The sequence below is a fragment of the Oncorhynchus nerka genome, linkage group LG10 (assembly GCF_034236695.1).
Source record: "Oncorhynchus nerka isolate Pitt River linkage group LG10, Oner_Uvic_2.0, whole genome shotgun sequence".
NCBI lineage: Eukaryota > Metazoa > Chordata > Actinopteri > Salmoniformes > Salmonidae > Oncorhynchus > Oncorhynchus nerka.
This window is the reverse complement of record NC_088405.1, coordinates 63,977,463-63,995,748: the sequence shown is the minus strand read 5'-3', so window position 1 is coordinate 63,995,748 and position 18,286 is coordinate 63,977,463. Positions and strand designations below refer to the sequence as shown.

The following is an 18,286-nucleotide window of genomic DNA, read 5'->3' as shown; positions in this document are numbered from 1 at the left end:
GACCCTAAGCACACATCCAAGACAACGCAGGAATGGCTTCGGGACAAGTCTCTGAATGTCCTTGAGTGGCCCAACTGGAGCCCGGACTTGAACCCTATTGAACATCCCTGGAGTGACCTGAAAATAGCTGTGCAGCGACGCTCCCCATCCACCCTGACAGAGCTTGAGAGGATCTGCAGAGAAGAATGGGAGAAACTCGTCAAATATAGGTCTGCCAAGCTTGTAGTGTCATACCCAAGAAAACTCTAGGCTGTAATCTCTGCCACAGGTGCTTCAACAAAGTACTGTGTAAAGGGTCTGAATACTTATGTAAATGTGATATTTCTGTTTTTTTTTATATATTTGGGAACATTGTCTTTATGGGGTATTGTGTGTTGATGAGGGGACAATTTAATCAATTTTAGAATAAGGCTGTAACTTAACAAAATGTAGAGAAACTGAAGGGGTCTGGATACTTTCTGTACACGGTGTATAAAATGGCTTAATGTTTGTGGTTCAGCCTGTTCATTTACATGGCTGTGTTTGTTTGGGTGTCATCTCATTGGTTTCATTGGTTGTCTGTTATACTTGTGTTCAAGGTGAAGAGCGTGTACCAGACCAGTTTCTCTGCTTTCCTGGACTCCATGAGCCTCTCTGGGACTCGGGACCTTCCTCAGGTAGGAACCACACACTACATTAAATGCTGGAGCTTATTGCTATGACCCAGGTTATATAGAAAATAAGTTCACTAACAATAACAATGGTGTCTGTTGAATAATCAGTGGCAAGTTGCTAGTAGTAATATCTCTAGCAGACCCACCATATTTCATAACTATATGACAGCCATCGCAAAACAGATCAGTGTTTTTCAGGCAGTGTGCGTGTCTGAAAGCTGTTCTGTCAGGATGTGTTTGTACTGCAATGTTTGGCAGCTGGATTTTCATTAGATCTGGTATCTCAGGACAGTATATTACAGGGGCAGGTATGGAGAAGAAATAGGTTTTAATATTGACTTTGAATTGACAACGATTTGTTTTAATTCAGGACTATTTCCCCACTAGCCAGGAAACAGTCAAGGATTGACAAAGGCGGCAGTTTAATGTGCTATTTATCTGATCTCTGCCAGGACAGTAGCTACATTTGACATGTGATGTTGGTTTGTCGTAACGACTCGATAACGAATGGTCTCCAGTCATGGGTATTATGATTCATGGTGGCAGTCTGCCTAAATCGTCATTGTAGAGGTCTTTTCCACCCCCCCAACACAAAGCCACACCTTTATACTAAAGTGCTGCAGTTTCTGTGTAATTGTGAAATTTACCTGGAATTACCCATGATGTTACTGGATTCCTGTCAGAGCCTGTCTTGACCTCCTGTTGACGTTTCAGGCGACTGACCTCAGCAAGCAGTATGAGGAACTCTACTTCAAGAGTAGAGACTTTGACAGTAGGCTGTTCTTGGATAATGACGAGACCCTTCTCACTCCCAAAGTAGAACCGTAAGTAGAACCACAAGTAATGATGTTTACATAATTTTTGAAGTATTCTCTCTGACAAAGAAAGTCTTGCTATACCTAGTACTTTATAGTGTATAATGTCCCCTCACCTCTCAGAATGCCGGTGGAAAGGACACCAAGGAAGAACCTGCCAGAAGATGTTGTTCTCATCCCCCCACAGACGCCTGTCAGGTGAGCCCCCTCTGACCTCCACTGGCTAGAACAGCGTGTTCACCTGGACCAACAGATACTTACTCCGATGATGTTTGAGAGTCCACTGGGGTGTACTTGCACATCAACCGCTTCACACTACAGAACAAGGAGCTCCTGCCCTATGGGTTGTTCTGGCTCAAACGAGGCTTACCTACCTATGATGTTTGATAGGTAGTTTTGCCTTCTCAAAGTAATGTGTATTAAGCAGAAACTATTGATAGAAAAACCCTGGCGATATGAAATGGGTTCTTAATTACTTCCACCTCTTCTCTTTATAAATGGGATTACCTGTATGGGTGTGCGTTGAGTCTGTAAATCTATATGTATCAGTTCACGTGACCCTGAATACCACAAGGAGAGATCTGCTTTGATGTTTTGACGTGGCTCTCGCGTGTTTTCATTTGTGCGGCAGGTAGCCTAGTGGTTAGATCGTTGCCACTGATTTCAATTTCTTTATAGTGAATCTGGATCACGGGAGGTCAATCACTCTGAAGGGTCAGGGGTTGAAAATCACACACAAATGACTCAGTTCATGGCTTCGGATTTTAGTCCTGTGTAGATATTTCACACTCCTGTTAACTTCAGGTTTTCTAAAATTAGTGTTAAATCTTGTGTCCCTAGAAAGGTATACAAGTCACATGTTGGCCACGTTGCAAAATAAATGTACAAGTTAATCATTTCATCCAAACTTCTCGCACACGTCAACGAGCGTCTGCATAGCCAGACTCTAAAATAGAACTTGTGGGTGATTGGAAAATGAACTGAGGTCCACACTCCAGTCCAGTTGGTGGTGGTAATGCACCTTCAAGTTGGTTGCCAACCGCCATATAAAGTCCACAGAAGAAGACTGATGGAGGTGAGATTACTAGAAACTAACTACGTTTCCCCTTTTATCTGTGGATTCATTGTCGAAGTAGAGGACTCAAAATGGGTCATAATTCTACAGCGATCCAAAGATCTTAATAACACAATATTTACATTCCAGGACAACTTAGCTAGCAATATAGTTGGTTCAGAGTTTTGTTTTTATATTTCAACCAGTGTCCTGATCGTGTCTGTGGATCGACAAAATTAACATGCGCACGTGGATGCATGCGTGTGCCCATTCTAATCAGCATGTCAGTTGATTAAACCGTTTCTGTCTCGTAGAGTCCTAACATTATATTAATCATGTGTGTTTCACCCCATGTCTTTGCAGAGCTGCCATGAACTCCATCGCACAGTTGAGGGTTGATCTCATCACCTCTGGCGACCAGCCCTCTTCCAACCTGGCAGTGTATTTCAAGGTATTTTTCACCACGCCTGTGTTTAAAGGTTAACCGCACCTGCCTTACCATTGAATCATATAGCTCAAGTCATTTTGGGGGCATGTTCCTGCCCTTTTAACACTCTCCTCCTTCCCATCTTGTGACAGAACTGCACAGTGGACCCAACAGAGGAGGTGTTGCAGCGTGTGGAGAGTCTGGGTCTGCTGTTCAGCCAGAGGTTTGGTCAGGCTGTGGGACCACGCTGTGTGGGGCTGGGCAAACAGGTACCACCTGGCTTAAATACAGCACACTATACAGAGGAATTGCACTACTTGAGACAAGGGGGGTGGTATAAACTGTTCATACAGAGGGGTTTTTCTACTTTCAGACCTGACAGAAATACTTATCATGCCACCTTGTGAAACTGGTGTATAATGTTTGGTTGATACACCACACCCCATGATACAGTGCAGGCAGACAACACTATAGGACACTAGTCCTAAACTCACCCCATGATACAGAGCAGGCAGATCACACTATAGGAGACTGTGTAGTCCTAAACTCACCCCATGATACAGTGCAGGCAGACAACACTATATGATACTGTGTAGTCGTAAACTCACCCCATGATACAGTGCAGGCAGACAACACTATATGATACTGTGTAGTCGTAAACTCACCCCATGATACAGTGCAGGCAGACAACACTATATGATACTGTGTAGGCAGACAACACTATATGATACTGTGTAGTCGTAAACTCACCCCATGATACAGTGCAGGCAGACAACACTATATGATACTGTTATAGTCCTAAACTCACCCCATGATACAGTGCAGGCAGACAACACTATATGATACTGTGTAGTCGTAAACTCATTCATGTCTTTTCCTTCTTTTCATCAGAGGTTCACCCTTGGCATCCGGTTGTATTACAGAGTCATGGAGTCCATGCTGAAATCGGTAAATGACCTGGTCTTATTCCTATTTCGGTTCTACCTCTATATTTTCTGAAATGTCTGACATATTCTGAAAAATCTATTTTTCCCCAAATAGGAAGAAAAAAGGCTGTCGGTGCAGAATTTCAGGTATGCAAGAGAACAAAATGTGCTCATCTCACCAGAATTAAAAGGATTTGCTCTTTAATTACCCTCAACAAGCAAACATTTGAATAATATAGCTGCAGAATTTATACCGCAGTGTACTGCCCATTTCCCTGGCCTAAATCATGTGATTTCCATTCCAGTAAACTACTCAATGACTCCACATTCCACACCTCGCTCCTGGCCTGCGCTTTGGAGGTCGTCATGGCAACCTATGGTGGTGAGTTTCTACAGAAGCCACATTCACTCACTGCTAATGGATGCAGTCGTCTGGATGAACGTATAGATTATTCTACCGCCCTTTAGTTTCCATATACTCACTTCTCATAGGACACTAATAGTATTTAATAGAATTAGCAACATGCATATATGTTACAATGCAGTCTGTCATTAGTTGTAACTACTTCCCTTTTAATAACATTTCTAAACAGGATCATAATCAATATAACACTGATGAGCTATGAGTCATGATTTCACTGCCTCTGTTGTCCTCCAATCAGGGAGCACCTTCAAGAATGGTGGCTACAGCAACGGTGGTGTTCCCGTGGAGACGGACCTGTGCTTCCCATGGATCCTGGACGTGTTCCAGCTGACAGCGTTTGACTTCTACAAGGTCATCGAAAGCTTCATCAAGGCTGAGCCCAGCCTGAGCAAAGACATCGTCAAGCACCTGGAGCGCTGCGAACACCTCATCATGGAGACCATCGCCTGGAGGGAGGTAGGTCACACAGCAAGTCTTATCACCACGTAGTTACATTATGACATAACTGCAGCACTCAAGGACAGGTTGCATTCACTTTCTATCAGCAGTTTAACACCTCCAAGCCAGTGCTACCAGAGCAGTGCTTGGTTTCATTGATGTCAGGGGGACTTGTTTCTGCATGTATAGATTATAGATCGTACTGTAATAGAATCGACAGTCTCTCTTGGGGCAGCCCCAGCATTGGTCATCATTGGCAGCTGCAAGAGAAGTAGTAGATGAGTGGGTTGAGACAGTGGTTGGAGCTGGCCAGGGACAACACTACTGGGTGCAGAGCATTGGTGGTACGAGCCAGACCACAGCTGGGCAGCAGGCCCACGTGGGTCAGGGTGTGGCCCAGCAGGTTGAGGTGGTAGGGGACAAAGCAGAGCAGGAAGACCCCCAGCACCCAGTAGATGAGGGTCAGGGTGCGCTGGCGGCTGCGGTGCTGCGAGAGCGGGAGCAGTGTCGAGGCTGACACCCTGCACCAGACACAGAGCCATGAGGATAAAGGAGCGCTGGCTTTGGGACGACGGGTCTAGAAGACAGGGCTGGTGGTGGTGGGCCGCACCAGATCCCTCCGCTCAGCAGCCGCTGCACACAGCCTGCAAGGTGGTGTCATCAGAGGATGCACTATGGCAACATAACGGTCTACAGCCATGCAGACCAGGAAAAAGGTCCACCACGTCTGTGGTTCGTCAAATCCATGGATAGCTTTGGTCTTTCCAGTTGCGGCTCATTGCTTTGTCTCCCTCATGTCTGGGGAGAAAATTTAAGGGAATATGAAGGAAAATAGGGCAGAATACCATACAGGACAGGTATACTATATATTTAATTAGATAGACTTTCATCTTTTATTTCTGGTACTTTATGGTATTTCAATATTTGCACATCGGTGATCTTGAGAGTGGTGATCTTGAGAGTGGTGATCTTGAGAGTGGTGATCTTGAGAGTGGTGATCTTGAGAGTGGTGATCTTGAGAGTGGTGATCTTGAGAGTGGTGATCTTGAGAGTGGTGATCTTGAGAGCGGTCTGCTGGCACAGCTGTGGTGTGTTGAATGTGCCGGATGGGACGTGAAAAGTCTACAGCTCACAAGCGCACACACATGGGCTATATCAGGGTAATTTCCATCCCAGTAACTGTTCTCCCTAATAAAACACACTGTGCCTGTAAGGTGTGTAATTAACTTCAATGTCCTGTAGAAAAGAATCATTCCTTTTAGTTGTTGATTTGCATTTTAATTTCCATGATAATCATCTGTATTGTAAAGGGATCACCTAGGACTTTGGTGTCTCAGTGATTTACTGGGAAAGAAGATGGCAGTCAAATTCCTCCTGTACTAAACAAGATAATCTAAATCATAAGACAGTTATGTATATTCTTCTGTCTATCAAATTATATATACATTAACTTAATTTCCTTTAAAGACTCAGACATTAGTTAGAATCTAAATATTGCACTATGTCCTCATTGAATATACACTGCTCAAAAAAATAAAAGGAACACTAAAATAAAACATCCTAGATCTGAATGAATGAAATATTCATTCTGGGCATGCTCCTGATGAGGTGGCGGATGGTCTCCTGAGGGATCTCCTCCCAGACCTGGACTAAAGCATCCGCCAACTCCTGGACAGTCTGTGGTGCAACGTGGTGTTGGTGGATGGAGCGAGACATGATGTCCCAGATGTGCTCAATTGGATTCAGGTCAAATCAAATCAAATCAAATCAAATTTATTTATATAGCCCTTCGTACATCAGCTGATATCTCAAAGTGCTGTACAGAAACCCAGCCTAAAACCCCAAACAGCAAACAATGCAGGTGTAAAAGCACGGTGGCTAGGAAAAACTCCCTAGAAAGGCCAAAACCTAGGAAGAAACCTAGAGAGGAACCAGGCTATGTGGGGTGGCCAGTCCTCTTCTGGCTGTGCCGGGTAGAGATTATAACAGAACATGACCAAGATGTTCAAATGTTCATAAATGACCAGCATGGTCGAATAATAATAAGGCAGAACAGTTGAAACTGGAGCAGCAGCACAGTCAGGTGGACTGGGGACAGCAAGGAGTCATCATGTCAGGTAGTCCTGGGGCACGGTCCTAGGGCTCAGGTCCTCCGAGAGAGAGAGAAAAGAAAGAGAGAATTAGAGAGAGCATATGTGGGGTGGCCAGTCCTCTTCTGGCTGTGCCGGGTGGAGATTATAACAGAACGTGGCCAAGATGTTCAAATGTTCATAAATGACCAGCATGGTTGAATAATAGTAAGGCAGAACAGTTGAAACTGGAGCAGCAGCATGGCCAGGTGGACTGGGGACAGCAAGGAGTCATCATGTCAGGTAGTCCTGGGACATGGTCCTAGGGCCCAGGCCAGTTGAAACTGGAGCAGCAGCATGGCCAGGTGGACTGGGGACAGCAAGGAGTCATCATGTCAGGTAGTCCTGGGGCATGGTCCTAGGGCTCAGGTCCTCCGAGAGAGAGAAAGAAAGAGAGAAGGAGAGAATTAGAGAACGCACACTTAGATTCACACAGGACACCGAATAGGACAGAGAAGTACTCCAGATATAACAAACTGACCCTAGCCCCCCGACACATAAACTAATGCAGCATAAATACTGGAGGCTGAGACAGGAGGGGTCAGGAGACACTGTGGCCCCAACCCGAGGACACCCCCGGACAGGGCCAAACAGGAAGGATATAACCCCACCCACTTTGGCCCCCACACCACTAGAGGGATATCTTCAACCACCAACTTACCATCCTGAGACAAGGCCGCATAGCCCACAAAGATCTCCGCCACGGCACAACCCAAGGGGGAGGCGCCAACCAGACAGGCCGACCACAACAGTGAATCAACCCACCCAGGTGACGCACCCCCAGGGACGGCATGAGAGAGCCCCAGTAAGCCAGTGACTCAGCCCCCGTAACAGGGTAGAGGCAGAGAATCCCAGTGGAAAGAGGGGAATCGGCCAGGCAGAGACAGCAAGGGCGGTTCGTTGCTCCAGAGCCTTTCCGTTCACCTTCCCACTCCTGGGCCAGACTACACTCAATCATATGACCCACTGAAGAGATGAGTCTTCAGTAAAGACTTAAAGGTTGAGACCGAGTTTGCGTCTCTGACATGGGTAGGCAGACCGTTCCATAAAAATGGAGCTCTATAGGAGAAAGCCCTGCCTCCAGCTGTTTGCTTAGAAATTCTAGGGACAATTAGGAGGCCTGCGTCTTGTGACCGTAGCGTACTGTAGGTATGTACGGCAGGACCAAATCAGAGAGATAGGTAGGAGCAAGCCCATGTAATGCTTTGTAGGTTAGCAGTAAAACCTTGAAATCAGCCCTTGCTTTGACAGGAAGCCAGTGTAGAGAGGCTAGCACTGGAGTAATATGATCATTTTTTGGTTCTAGTCAGGATTCTAGCAGCCGTATTCAGCACTAACTGAAGTTTATTTAGTGCTTTATCCGGGTAGCCGGAAAATAGAGCATTGCAGTAGTCTAACCTAGAAGTGACAAAAGCATGGATTAATTTTTCTGCATCATTTTTGGACAGAAAGTTTCTGATTTTTGCAATGTTACGTAGATGGAAAAAAGCTGTCCTCGAAATGGTCTTGATATGTTCTTCAAAAGAGAGATCAGGGTCCAGAGTAACGCTGCTTCACAGTTTTATTTGAGACGACTGTACAACCATTAAGATTAATTGTCAGATTCAACAGAAGATCTCTTTGTTTCTGGGACCTAGAACAAGCATCTCTGTTTTGTCCGAGTTTAATAGTAGAAAGTTTGCAGCCATCCACTTCCTTATGTCTGAAACACATGCTTCTAGCGAGGGCAATTTTGGGGCTTCACCATGTTTCATTGAAATGTACAGCTGTGTGTCATCCGCATAGCAGTGAAAGTTTACATTATGTTTTCGAATAACATCCCCAAGAGGTAAAATATATAGTGAAAACAATAGTGGTCCTAAAACAGAACCTTGAGGAACACCGAAATTTACAGTTGATTTGTCAGAGGACAAACCATTCACAGAGACAAACTGATATCTTTCCGACAGATAAGATCTAAACCAGGCCAGAACATGTCCGTGTAGACCAATTTGGGTTTCCAATCTCTCCAAAAGAATGTGGTGATCGATGGTATCAAAAGCAGCACTAAGGTCTAGGAGCACGAGGACAGATGCAGAGCCTCGGTCCGTTGCCATTAAAATGTCATTTACCACCTTCACAAGTGCCGTCTCAGTGCTATGATGGGGTCTAAAACCAGACTGAAGCATTTCGTACATTGTTTGTCTTCAGGAAGGCAGTGAGTTGCTGCGCAACAGCCTTCTCTAAAATTTTTGAGAGGAATGGAAGATTCGATATAGGCCGATAGTTTTTTATATTTTCTGGGTCAAGGTTTGGCTTTTTCAAGAGAGGCTTTATTACTGCCACTTTTAGTGAGTTTGGTACACATCCAGTGGATAGAGAGCCGTTTATTATGTTCAACATAGGAGGGCCAAGCACAGGAAGCAGCTCTTTCAGTAGTTTAGTTGGAATAGGGTCCAGTATGCAGCTTGAAGGTTTAGAGGCCATGATTATTTTCATCATTGTGTCAAGAGATATAGTACTAAAAGACTTGAGCGTCTCTCTTGATCCTAGGTCCTGGCAGAGTTGTGCAGACTCAGGACAACTGAGGTTTGGAGGAATACGCAGGTTTAAAGAGGAGTCCGTAATTTGCTTTCTAATAATCATAATCTTTTCCTCAAAGAAGTTCATGAATTTATCACTGCTAAAGTGAAAGTCATCCTCTCTTGGGGAATGCTGCTTTTTAGTTAGCTTTGCGACAGTATCAAAAAGGAATTTCGGATTGTTCTTATTTTCCTCAATTAAGTTAGAAAAATAGGATGATCGAGCAGCAGTAAGGGCTCTTCGGTACTGCACGGTACCGTCCTTCCAAGCTAGTCGGAAGACTTCCAGTTTGGTGTGGTCTGGGGAACGGGCGGGCCAGTCCATAGCATCAATGCTTTCCTCTTGAAGGAACTGCTGACACACTCCAGCCACATGAGGTCTAGCATTATCTTGCATTAGGAGGAACCCAGGACCAACCGCACCAGCATATGGTCTCACAATGGGTCTGAGGATCTCATCTCGGTACCTAATGGCAGTCAGGCTACCTCTGGCGAGCACATGGAGGGCCGTGCGGCCCCCCCAAAGAAATGCCACCCCACACCATGACTGACCCACTGCCAAACCGGTCATGCTGGAGGATGTTGCAGGCAGCAGAACGTTCTCCACGGCGTCTCCAGACTCTGTCACGTGCTCAGTGTGAACCTGCTTTCATCTGTGAAGAGCACAGGGCGCCAGTGGCAAATTTGCCAATCTTGGTGTTCTCTGGCAAATGCCAAACGTCCTGCACGGTGTTGGACTGTAAGCACAACCTCCACCTGTGGACGTCGGGCCCTCATACCACCCTCATGGAGTCTGTTTCTGACCGTTTGAGCAGACACATGCACATTTGTGGCCTGCTGGAGGTCATTTTGCAGGGCTCTGGCAGTGCTCCTCTTGCTCCTCCTTGCACAAAGGCGGAGGTAGCAGTCCTGCTGCTGGGTTGTTGCCCTCCTACGGCCTCCTCCACGTCTCCTGATATACTGGCCTGTCTCCTGGTAGCACCTCCATGCTCTGGACACTATGCTGACAGACACAGCAAACCTTCTTGCCACAGCTCGCATTGATGTGCCATCCTGGATGAGCTGCACTACCTGAGCCACTTGTGTGGGGTTGTAGACTCCGTGTCATGCTATCACTAGAGTGAAATCACCGCCAGCATTCAAAAGTGACCAAAACATCAGCCAGGAAGCATAGGAACTGAGAAGTGGTCTGTGGTCACCACCTGCAGAACCACTCCTTTATTGGGGGTGTCTTGCTAATTGCCTATAATTTCCACCTGTTGTCTATTCCATTTGCACAACAGCATGTGAAATGTATTGTCAATCAGTGTTGCTTCCTAAGTGGACAGTTTGATTTCACAGAAGTGTGATTGACTTGGAGTTACATTGTGTTGTTTAAGTGTTCCCTTTTATTTTTTTGAGCAGTGTAGTAATATAGGGGGAATTACGTTTTTTTAAAATGTTTTTTTTCAGTCAGTGGAGCAGAGGCGAACAGCCTCTACTGCAGCCTAGAGTCCATACTGCAGATCAAGCACCATTACTCTACTGCAGCCTAGAGTCCATACTGCAGATCAAGCACCATTACTCTAGTGCTGCCTAGAGTCCATACTGCAGATCAAGCACCATTACTCTAGTGCAGCCTAGAGTCCATACTGCAGATCAAGCACCATTACGCTAGTGCAGCCTAGAGTTCATACTGCAGATCAAGCACCATTACTCTAGTGCAGACTACACTCATTCATTTCCACACATTAGTCTTGTTTTCATTTATTTTATAAGGTATTACATTGTTGGTGAGTTTAATGTTGGAGTGCATTTTGTTTTATGTATAAGAAAAATAGATGTTTAAGTGGATAGATGAGTCACAGAATGTATATGTAGGAAGTAACAAAAATGTCAATGTTTTACTAGAACTTACATGACACTTCACCCATTCAATTGTATTGTGTGTCGGTCAGAGATCCTGAAGCAGAGAGAATATTTACAAATGCTGATGTGGTTACTCCATGTTAACCTGGAGAACAACCCTTATCCCAAGTGTCTCTCCTTCCTAGTTCCTTGGAAAAGGAACTCTTACACAATCCTCTATAGACTACAGCCTCTATAGACTACAACCTCTATAGACTACAACCTCTATAGACTACAACCTCTACAGACTACAACCTCTATAGACTACAACCTCTACAGACTACAACCTCTACAGACTACAACCTCTACAGACTACAACCTCTACAGACTACAACCTCTATAGACTACAACCTCTATAGACTACAACCTCTATAGACTACAACCTCTACAGACTACAGCCTCTATAGACCCTCACCTCTATAGACTACAACCTCTATAGACTACAACCTCTACAGACTACAACCTATATAGACTACAACCTCTACAGACTACAACCTCTACAGACTACAACCTCTACAGACTACAACCTCTACAGCCTAATTCTTAGCTGTGCAACATCTCAATAGTTTCCTCAGAGATGTTATTTATATTTGTATATTGTAGTTATTATAAATCCCATGCAGGAAAACAATCTTGAATGACACTTCCAATTTTTTGGGAGGCTACAGGAATTGGGTGTGTGTAAAGAGTCATCTTTGAACAGATATTGAGGAAAGGAGCACATTACTTTATGTTTCAGAAAAATTGTGATCCAAATTCTCTTATTCCGTTAGACTGATGGTCAGTGGCGTATTGGTGTCCAGCCTCTGTCCTATAGTGAAATGATGCTTGGTTTGATTTTGCTGTGCTCTTGGTCCATTTTGAAATGGAGAGGCCGTAACCGTTTCATATCAGTTTACGCTCATGTATGGACACCTTAATTCCCAAATACATACTGTACTTTCATTATCGGGGCGGCAGGGTAGCCTAGTGGTTAGAGCGTTGCAAGTTCATATCCCCGAGCTGACAAGGTACAAATCTGTTGTTCTTTCCCTGAACCGGCAGTTAACCCACTGTTCCTAGGCCATCATTGAAAATAAGAATTTGTTCTTAACTGACTTGCCTAGTTTAAATAAAGGTTAAGAAAAAAAAAATCTCTCCAACACACACACTAATTCAATGTTCTCTGGTCACACTGAATCAATAGTGATGTTTAACCTCACTGTCACTAGCCCAACTCCCAGACAACCTCTGTGGTGTCGTTGACCTGTTAAGTGGTATGGTATTACATTGATGCAAGTCAATATCCTGGAGCTTGCTAGTAAAGTCTCCACATAACAGGCACCAGAGGGAAATTGCCTGATCTTCTATCTCAATCTACACATTTTATGTAGTTAAAGTGTCAGTGTTTTTAATAAGGCTGTTATCTTAGGTTATTTCAGTCAGGTACAGTACTATCACTTTTCCAGTGTTATTTCTGGATGTTTAGGCCTATTTGACTTGTATCAGATTTACCTCACCTTGTATGTTTGAGGATTGGTGCCAAAGCCAAACTAGAGTGAATACTTTCCCCACACCAACGTGTGCTCACTCGTCTGCTTTTGTTTCACAATCCTTCCCATCGGATGAGTAGAGAATCAAATTGTATTAGTCACCTGTGCTGAATACAACAGGTGTAGTAGACCTTACAGTGAAATGATTTTGGTACATGTTCCCCCCCACTGAAGGTCTAATAACCACAGTTAACCACTGCGCAAACATGTCTATAATAGATCGACTTACCATTTCCCTCGGTCTCACCTTACGAATAGTGAGCGCGCAACTTTCAAATAATTTCCCCACTCTTTCCCTACCAGCTAACCAAGGAAATTCTGACGAGCATGACAAAGTTTGAGGATATATTTTTTTACAAAAAGTAAAGAACAGTAAATGTTATGAGTTAAGTAGGGGGTCCAGGTTTCAATAAGCGTTAAGATATATATTTGGCCTGGCAAAATGGTTTTATGCGCTGACTGAATGTTAGCTGATAATTACTGTATGAGTTCTACTCCGCTGGTCTTGGGAAGAAATGACATGTTCTCATTGTCTGAGACGGAGTCAAGACTGAGTAAAAACGTGTCTGACCCCGAGACACTCGATGTGGTCTCGAGACCAGTCGAGGGTTCCAACACTGCTCTCAGCTATAAGAGCACCATGCAGTCAGTGTGAGCAACAAACAGTCCCTGCTTTCCTGATTGGTTGTTAACCCCTAGTGCCCTATCTGACAGACATACAGTGCTCTCCTTCTGGTCCAAGAACACCCAAGACAGTCGTGAAGAGGGCACGACAAAACCTATTCCCTTCAGGAGACTGAAAAGATTTGGCATGGGTCCTCAGATCCTCAAAAGGTTCTACGGCTGCACCATCGAGTGGTTGCATCACTGCCTGGTATGGCCATCTACCTCCACTACACTACTTCTGATGGTCTAGCCAATGGCTGATTTTAGCTCCCCAGAGACCACTGAAGACAAATCCTTATTGGATATTTTTTCTCTTTGGTGTTAATCCTTAATCCAACAACAAGATATTAAATCAGAACATTATTGAAAGTAATATAATTAGTATTTTATAAATCCTTAGCCATTCTCTGAATGCGTGTTTGGGTTAGTAATAATTTGTAGAGTGGCTCTATTGTTCCTCAGCAGCATTTATTCACTATTCTGAATGTCTAAAGAATCCATATGTTGTTCTGAAATATGAACACAGAAATACTGGACATTTTGAACTCTTGTGGTGGTGATTTGACAACATCACAATCATGGTCTTTTATTGGATTCACATTTTTCTGGTCTTGACTTGGACCCCTTGTCCCCCCTGTCTTAGTCTTGATTCGGACTCTTACATGCCAGTGTTGTGTTCGAGACCGATTTCAAGACCGGGAGGAGGACGAGGGGTCAGTAAAAACGACCAGAAAAATGTGAGTCCAATGCAAGACCATGATTTCAATTAGTTGTACATTTAGATTAGGAAATGCTTAGCCTAATGGTTGTGTTTGTATTCTTGTGATTTTGGACCTAGTGGCAGAGTGAATGGACTGCTTATCCTGAACATCATGCTGTGTGTGCCTTCTGTCCTTCCATCGGTGCTATGCAGTGGTGTAGTGGTGCCTGGAGAAATGGGTACAAACATTATGCCCAAAATGCCCCAAACAGCCTCCCCAGTGAAGGAAAGCACCCTGTGTGAAATATGCTATATTTTTCAACATAAAACAATGTTCTAAGTCCACAATGCTTAAACTACACCAGGAGAACATTTTGGTCTGGGAAGAATTTATATTATTTTTGCCCAATCTAGTCGGGTGAACCTGGCTCCCCAGTGGGTTGGCCTGTGCCCACCCATGCCTACGCTTCTGATGCAAATCAGGCATGATGACTGAATTGGACATCACAAATAGCCTACTAACCAAGATTTAGGACTAAACTTTTTCAATACCTGGTTTGCGTACCCATTGTTGCCTTAGTTAGCATTTACTGGTAGATATCATACGTTGAAACGTCTTTCATAACTACCCCACCTGCTACCAATGTCATTCTTCTGTGAGCTGCTCAATGCCAAAACCAGTTGAGCGCTCTTGCTGCCTGCAGATGATATTCCGCAGAAACGTGAATATATTTCATGTGTAGGTTACTTTGTGCATGATTTCACTAATGTACTACATAATTGGTAAGTCGTATACCTCCACTACACTACTTTGATGTGTATCAGTGGGGATTAAGTGAGTATATGCAATGCCCATAAAGTCTTTATAACTGCGTATAGCCTCCAATACACCACTGGCCCTTTGTGTTTTACAGAAAGTGCACTCTCACATGAGTGGCTGGTATTACCGTTGCTGTCCTTTTAAGCATCACAAACTTGTCACACACTGGAGGTCCAATAGGTTCACCACTGTGCAAACATGTCTATAATAGGTATTGTTTCAAGAAAGGAGTGTATTTGGAAGCGGGTTTATGCTCTTACTGCATGGAAGCGGATCATTTTTCTGTTTTTAACTCTGCTGGTCTCTGGGAGAAGTTACGTTTCCTCACTGTCCAGGACAGAGTCAAGACCGGGTTCAAATGTATCCGACACTGAGACACTCAATGTGGTCTCGACCAAGACCGATCTCAAGTACTACAACACGCTGAGTTAAAGCCATAGATTGCTCAAATGTACAATGCATTCGGAAAGTATTCAGACCCTTTCACTTTTTTTCACATTTTGTTACGTTACAGCCTTATTCTAAAATTGATTAAATGGAGAGGAAAAAAATCCTCTTAACTCTACACACAATACCCCATAATGACAAAGCGAAAACCGTTATTTTTTTAAACAGAAAAACTTTATTGCATAAGTATTCAGACCCTTTGCTATGAGACATGAAATTGAGCTCAGGTGTTTTCATTGATCATTCTTGATGTTTCTTCAACTTGATTGGAGTCCACCTGTGGTAAATTCAATTGATTGGACATGATTTGGAAAGGCACACACCTGTCTATATAAGGTCCCACAGTTGACCGTGCATGTCAGAGCAAAAAACAAGCCATGAGGTCGAAGGAATTGTCCATAGAGCTCCGAGACAGGATTGTGTCGCTGCACAAATCTGAGGAAGGGTACCAAACGCTCTTTTCCAGCATTGAAGGTCCCCAAGAAAACAGTGGCCTCCATTCTAAAATGGAAGAAGTTTGGAATCACCAAGACTTTTCGTAGAGCAGGCCGCCTGGCCAAACTGAGCAATCAAGTGAGAAGGGTCTTGGTTAGGGAGGTGACAACGAACCCGATGGTCACTCTGACAGAGCTCTAGAGTTCCTCTGTGGAGATGGGAGAACCTTTCAGAAGGACAACCATCTCTGCAGCACTCCACTAATCAGGCCTTTATGGTAGAGTGGCCAGACGTGCCTTTCAATGAGTGGCTTTCATGACAGCCAGCTTGGAGATTGAAAAAAGGCACCTAAAGGACTCTCAGACCACGAGAAACAAGATTCTCTGGTCTGATGAAACCAAGATTCAGCTCTTTGGCCTGAATGCCAAGCGTCACATCTGGAAGAAACCTGGCACCATCCCTAAGGTAAAGCATGGTGGTGGTGTCAGCATCATGCTGTGGGAATATTTTTCAGAGGCAGGGACTGGGAAACTAGTGAGGATTGAGGGAAAGATGAACGACGCAAAGTACAGAGGTCCTTGATGACAATCTGCTCCTGAGTGCTCAGGACCTCCGACTGGGGCGAAGGTTCACCTTCCAACAGGACGATGACACTAAGCACACAGCCAAAACAATGCAGGAGTGGCTTCGGGACAGGTCTCTGAATGTCCTTGAGTGGCCCTACCAGAGCACGGACTTGAATCCGATCGAACATCTCTGGAGAGACCTGAAAATAGCTGTTCAGCGACGCTCCCCATCCAACCTGACAGAGCTTGAGAGGATCTGCAGAGAAGAATGGGAGAAACTCTCCAAATACAGGTGTGCCAAGCTTGTAGCGTCATACCCAAGGAGACTCGAGGCTGTAATCGCTGTCAAAGATGCTTCAACAAAGTACTGAGTAAAGGGTCTGAATACTTATGTAAATGTGATATATCAGTTTTTTGCAAAAAGTTCTAAACCTGTTTTTGCTTTGTCATTGTTGGCTATTGATTGTGTGTAGATTTGAGGGTACATTTTAGAATAAAGCTGAAATGGAACAAAATGTGGAAAAAGTGAAGGGGTCTGAATATTTTCCGAATGCCCTGTATGGAGTTTGCGTTTCACTAAGACCTCCACATCTGGCTTCACCTGTGGGATCGTCTAGAGACCGGCCACCCAGTATTTCTGTCGGCGATAAAGCCCCTTTGTTGTGAAAAACGATTTCTGATTGGCTGGGCCTGGCTCCCCAGTGGGTGTCCCTGGCTCCCAAGTGGGTGGGCCTATGCCCACCCATGGCTGTACGCCTGCCCAGTCATGTGAAATCCACAGATTGGGGTCTTATTGATTTGATTTCCTTATATGAACTGTAATTCAGTAAAATTGTTGCATGTTGCGTTTTATATTTTTGTTCAGTGTATGAATAAGATGTTGATTCCCTAAAATACAGCATTGCGCTGTTTTTTTTTTTCCATAATCATTGAGTGTTGAATCATTGTTGTATTCACTTTGGTTGACATTTTGGCCACCCACCACATACATCTGTCCTCTGGCTGTATAACAGAGGCCAGATGCTTCTCACATTTCCCTCATGGCTGATGCTGTCGAAGTGTTTCTTCAGGTAGCAGCCCTTGGCTGTGGTAGTCTAGCTATTCTATGTTGCTGAACAGGGCCAGAATGTGTTCACAGCCTTATTCTCAAATATATATTATTTCCATTTTTTTTGTTCTAAAATAGCCACCCAGCAACCCATTAGATCAGACTTAAATCTACTTTCTTACTCGGTTTGTTTTTGTTTCACCCCCTGAACTAAATTCTATGGTCTCAAAGGCGAGATTTAGTTATGGTGTGACACTCAACTTAATTAAACAATGATTTAACACATGCATGATGAACTGTATCAACAGCAAACAAATCCTTCTTAACTCAGTTGTCATTAGCTAGCCAGACGTTCTTTGTCATGCTTGGCAATGGTTTGAGGTGGTTTCTGTGTGCACTAGCTATTTAGTCGTTCAGTTGTATGATTAAATATGAGCAAGGGAGAACGTTATCGCTAAGCTAGTGAGGTGGCGTCATAAACCTGAAGGACTGATAACCACATGTCTTTGTAAAATGCCCTGAATATCTCACTCTGTTTTATTACCCACAAATCAATATATGGCGTGCAAAGGTAAACCTGGGTAATATCATACATATTTACCACCGACTGTTCACTTCTGGTGACTCAACAAAATAGATGAGAACTTGTTTGCTTTCATTATTATTATTTTTTAAATTGGTGTCACAATCACTGTTGGGGGGGGCGGGGGGTGCAAGTAAAATGTGTTGCTCTATAAAGTGCTATTTTATTATTTTAG

General features: G+C 44.1%; 1 protein-coding gene across 1 annotated transcript in view; it reads left to right on the top strand.

Annotated features, from left to right (window-relative positions):
* rb1 (retinoblastoma 1) overlaps positions 1–18,286 on the top strand; it is a 42,024-nt gene that overhangs the window by 6,991 nt on the left and 16,747 nt on the right. The window contains exons 9-17 of the mRNA XM_029670933.2: positions 579–656; positions 1,368–1,477; positions 1,592–1,666; positions 2,886–2,973; positions 3,102–3,218; positions 3,841–3,897; positions 3,991–4,022; positions 4,181–4,257; positions 4,538–4,755. Coding sequence (XP_029526793.1) covers positions 579–656; positions 1,368–1,477; positions 1,592–1,666; positions 2,886–2,973; positions 3,102–3,218; positions 3,841–3,897; positions 3,991–4,022; positions 4,181–4,257; positions 4,538–4,755 — 852 coding nt within the window. The remainder of the gene's footprint in view (positions 1–578; positions 657–1,367; positions 1,478–1,591; positions 1,667–2,885; positions 2,974–3,101; positions 3,219–3,840; positions 3,898–3,990; positions 4,023–4,180; positions 4,258–4,537; positions 4,756–18,286) is intronic.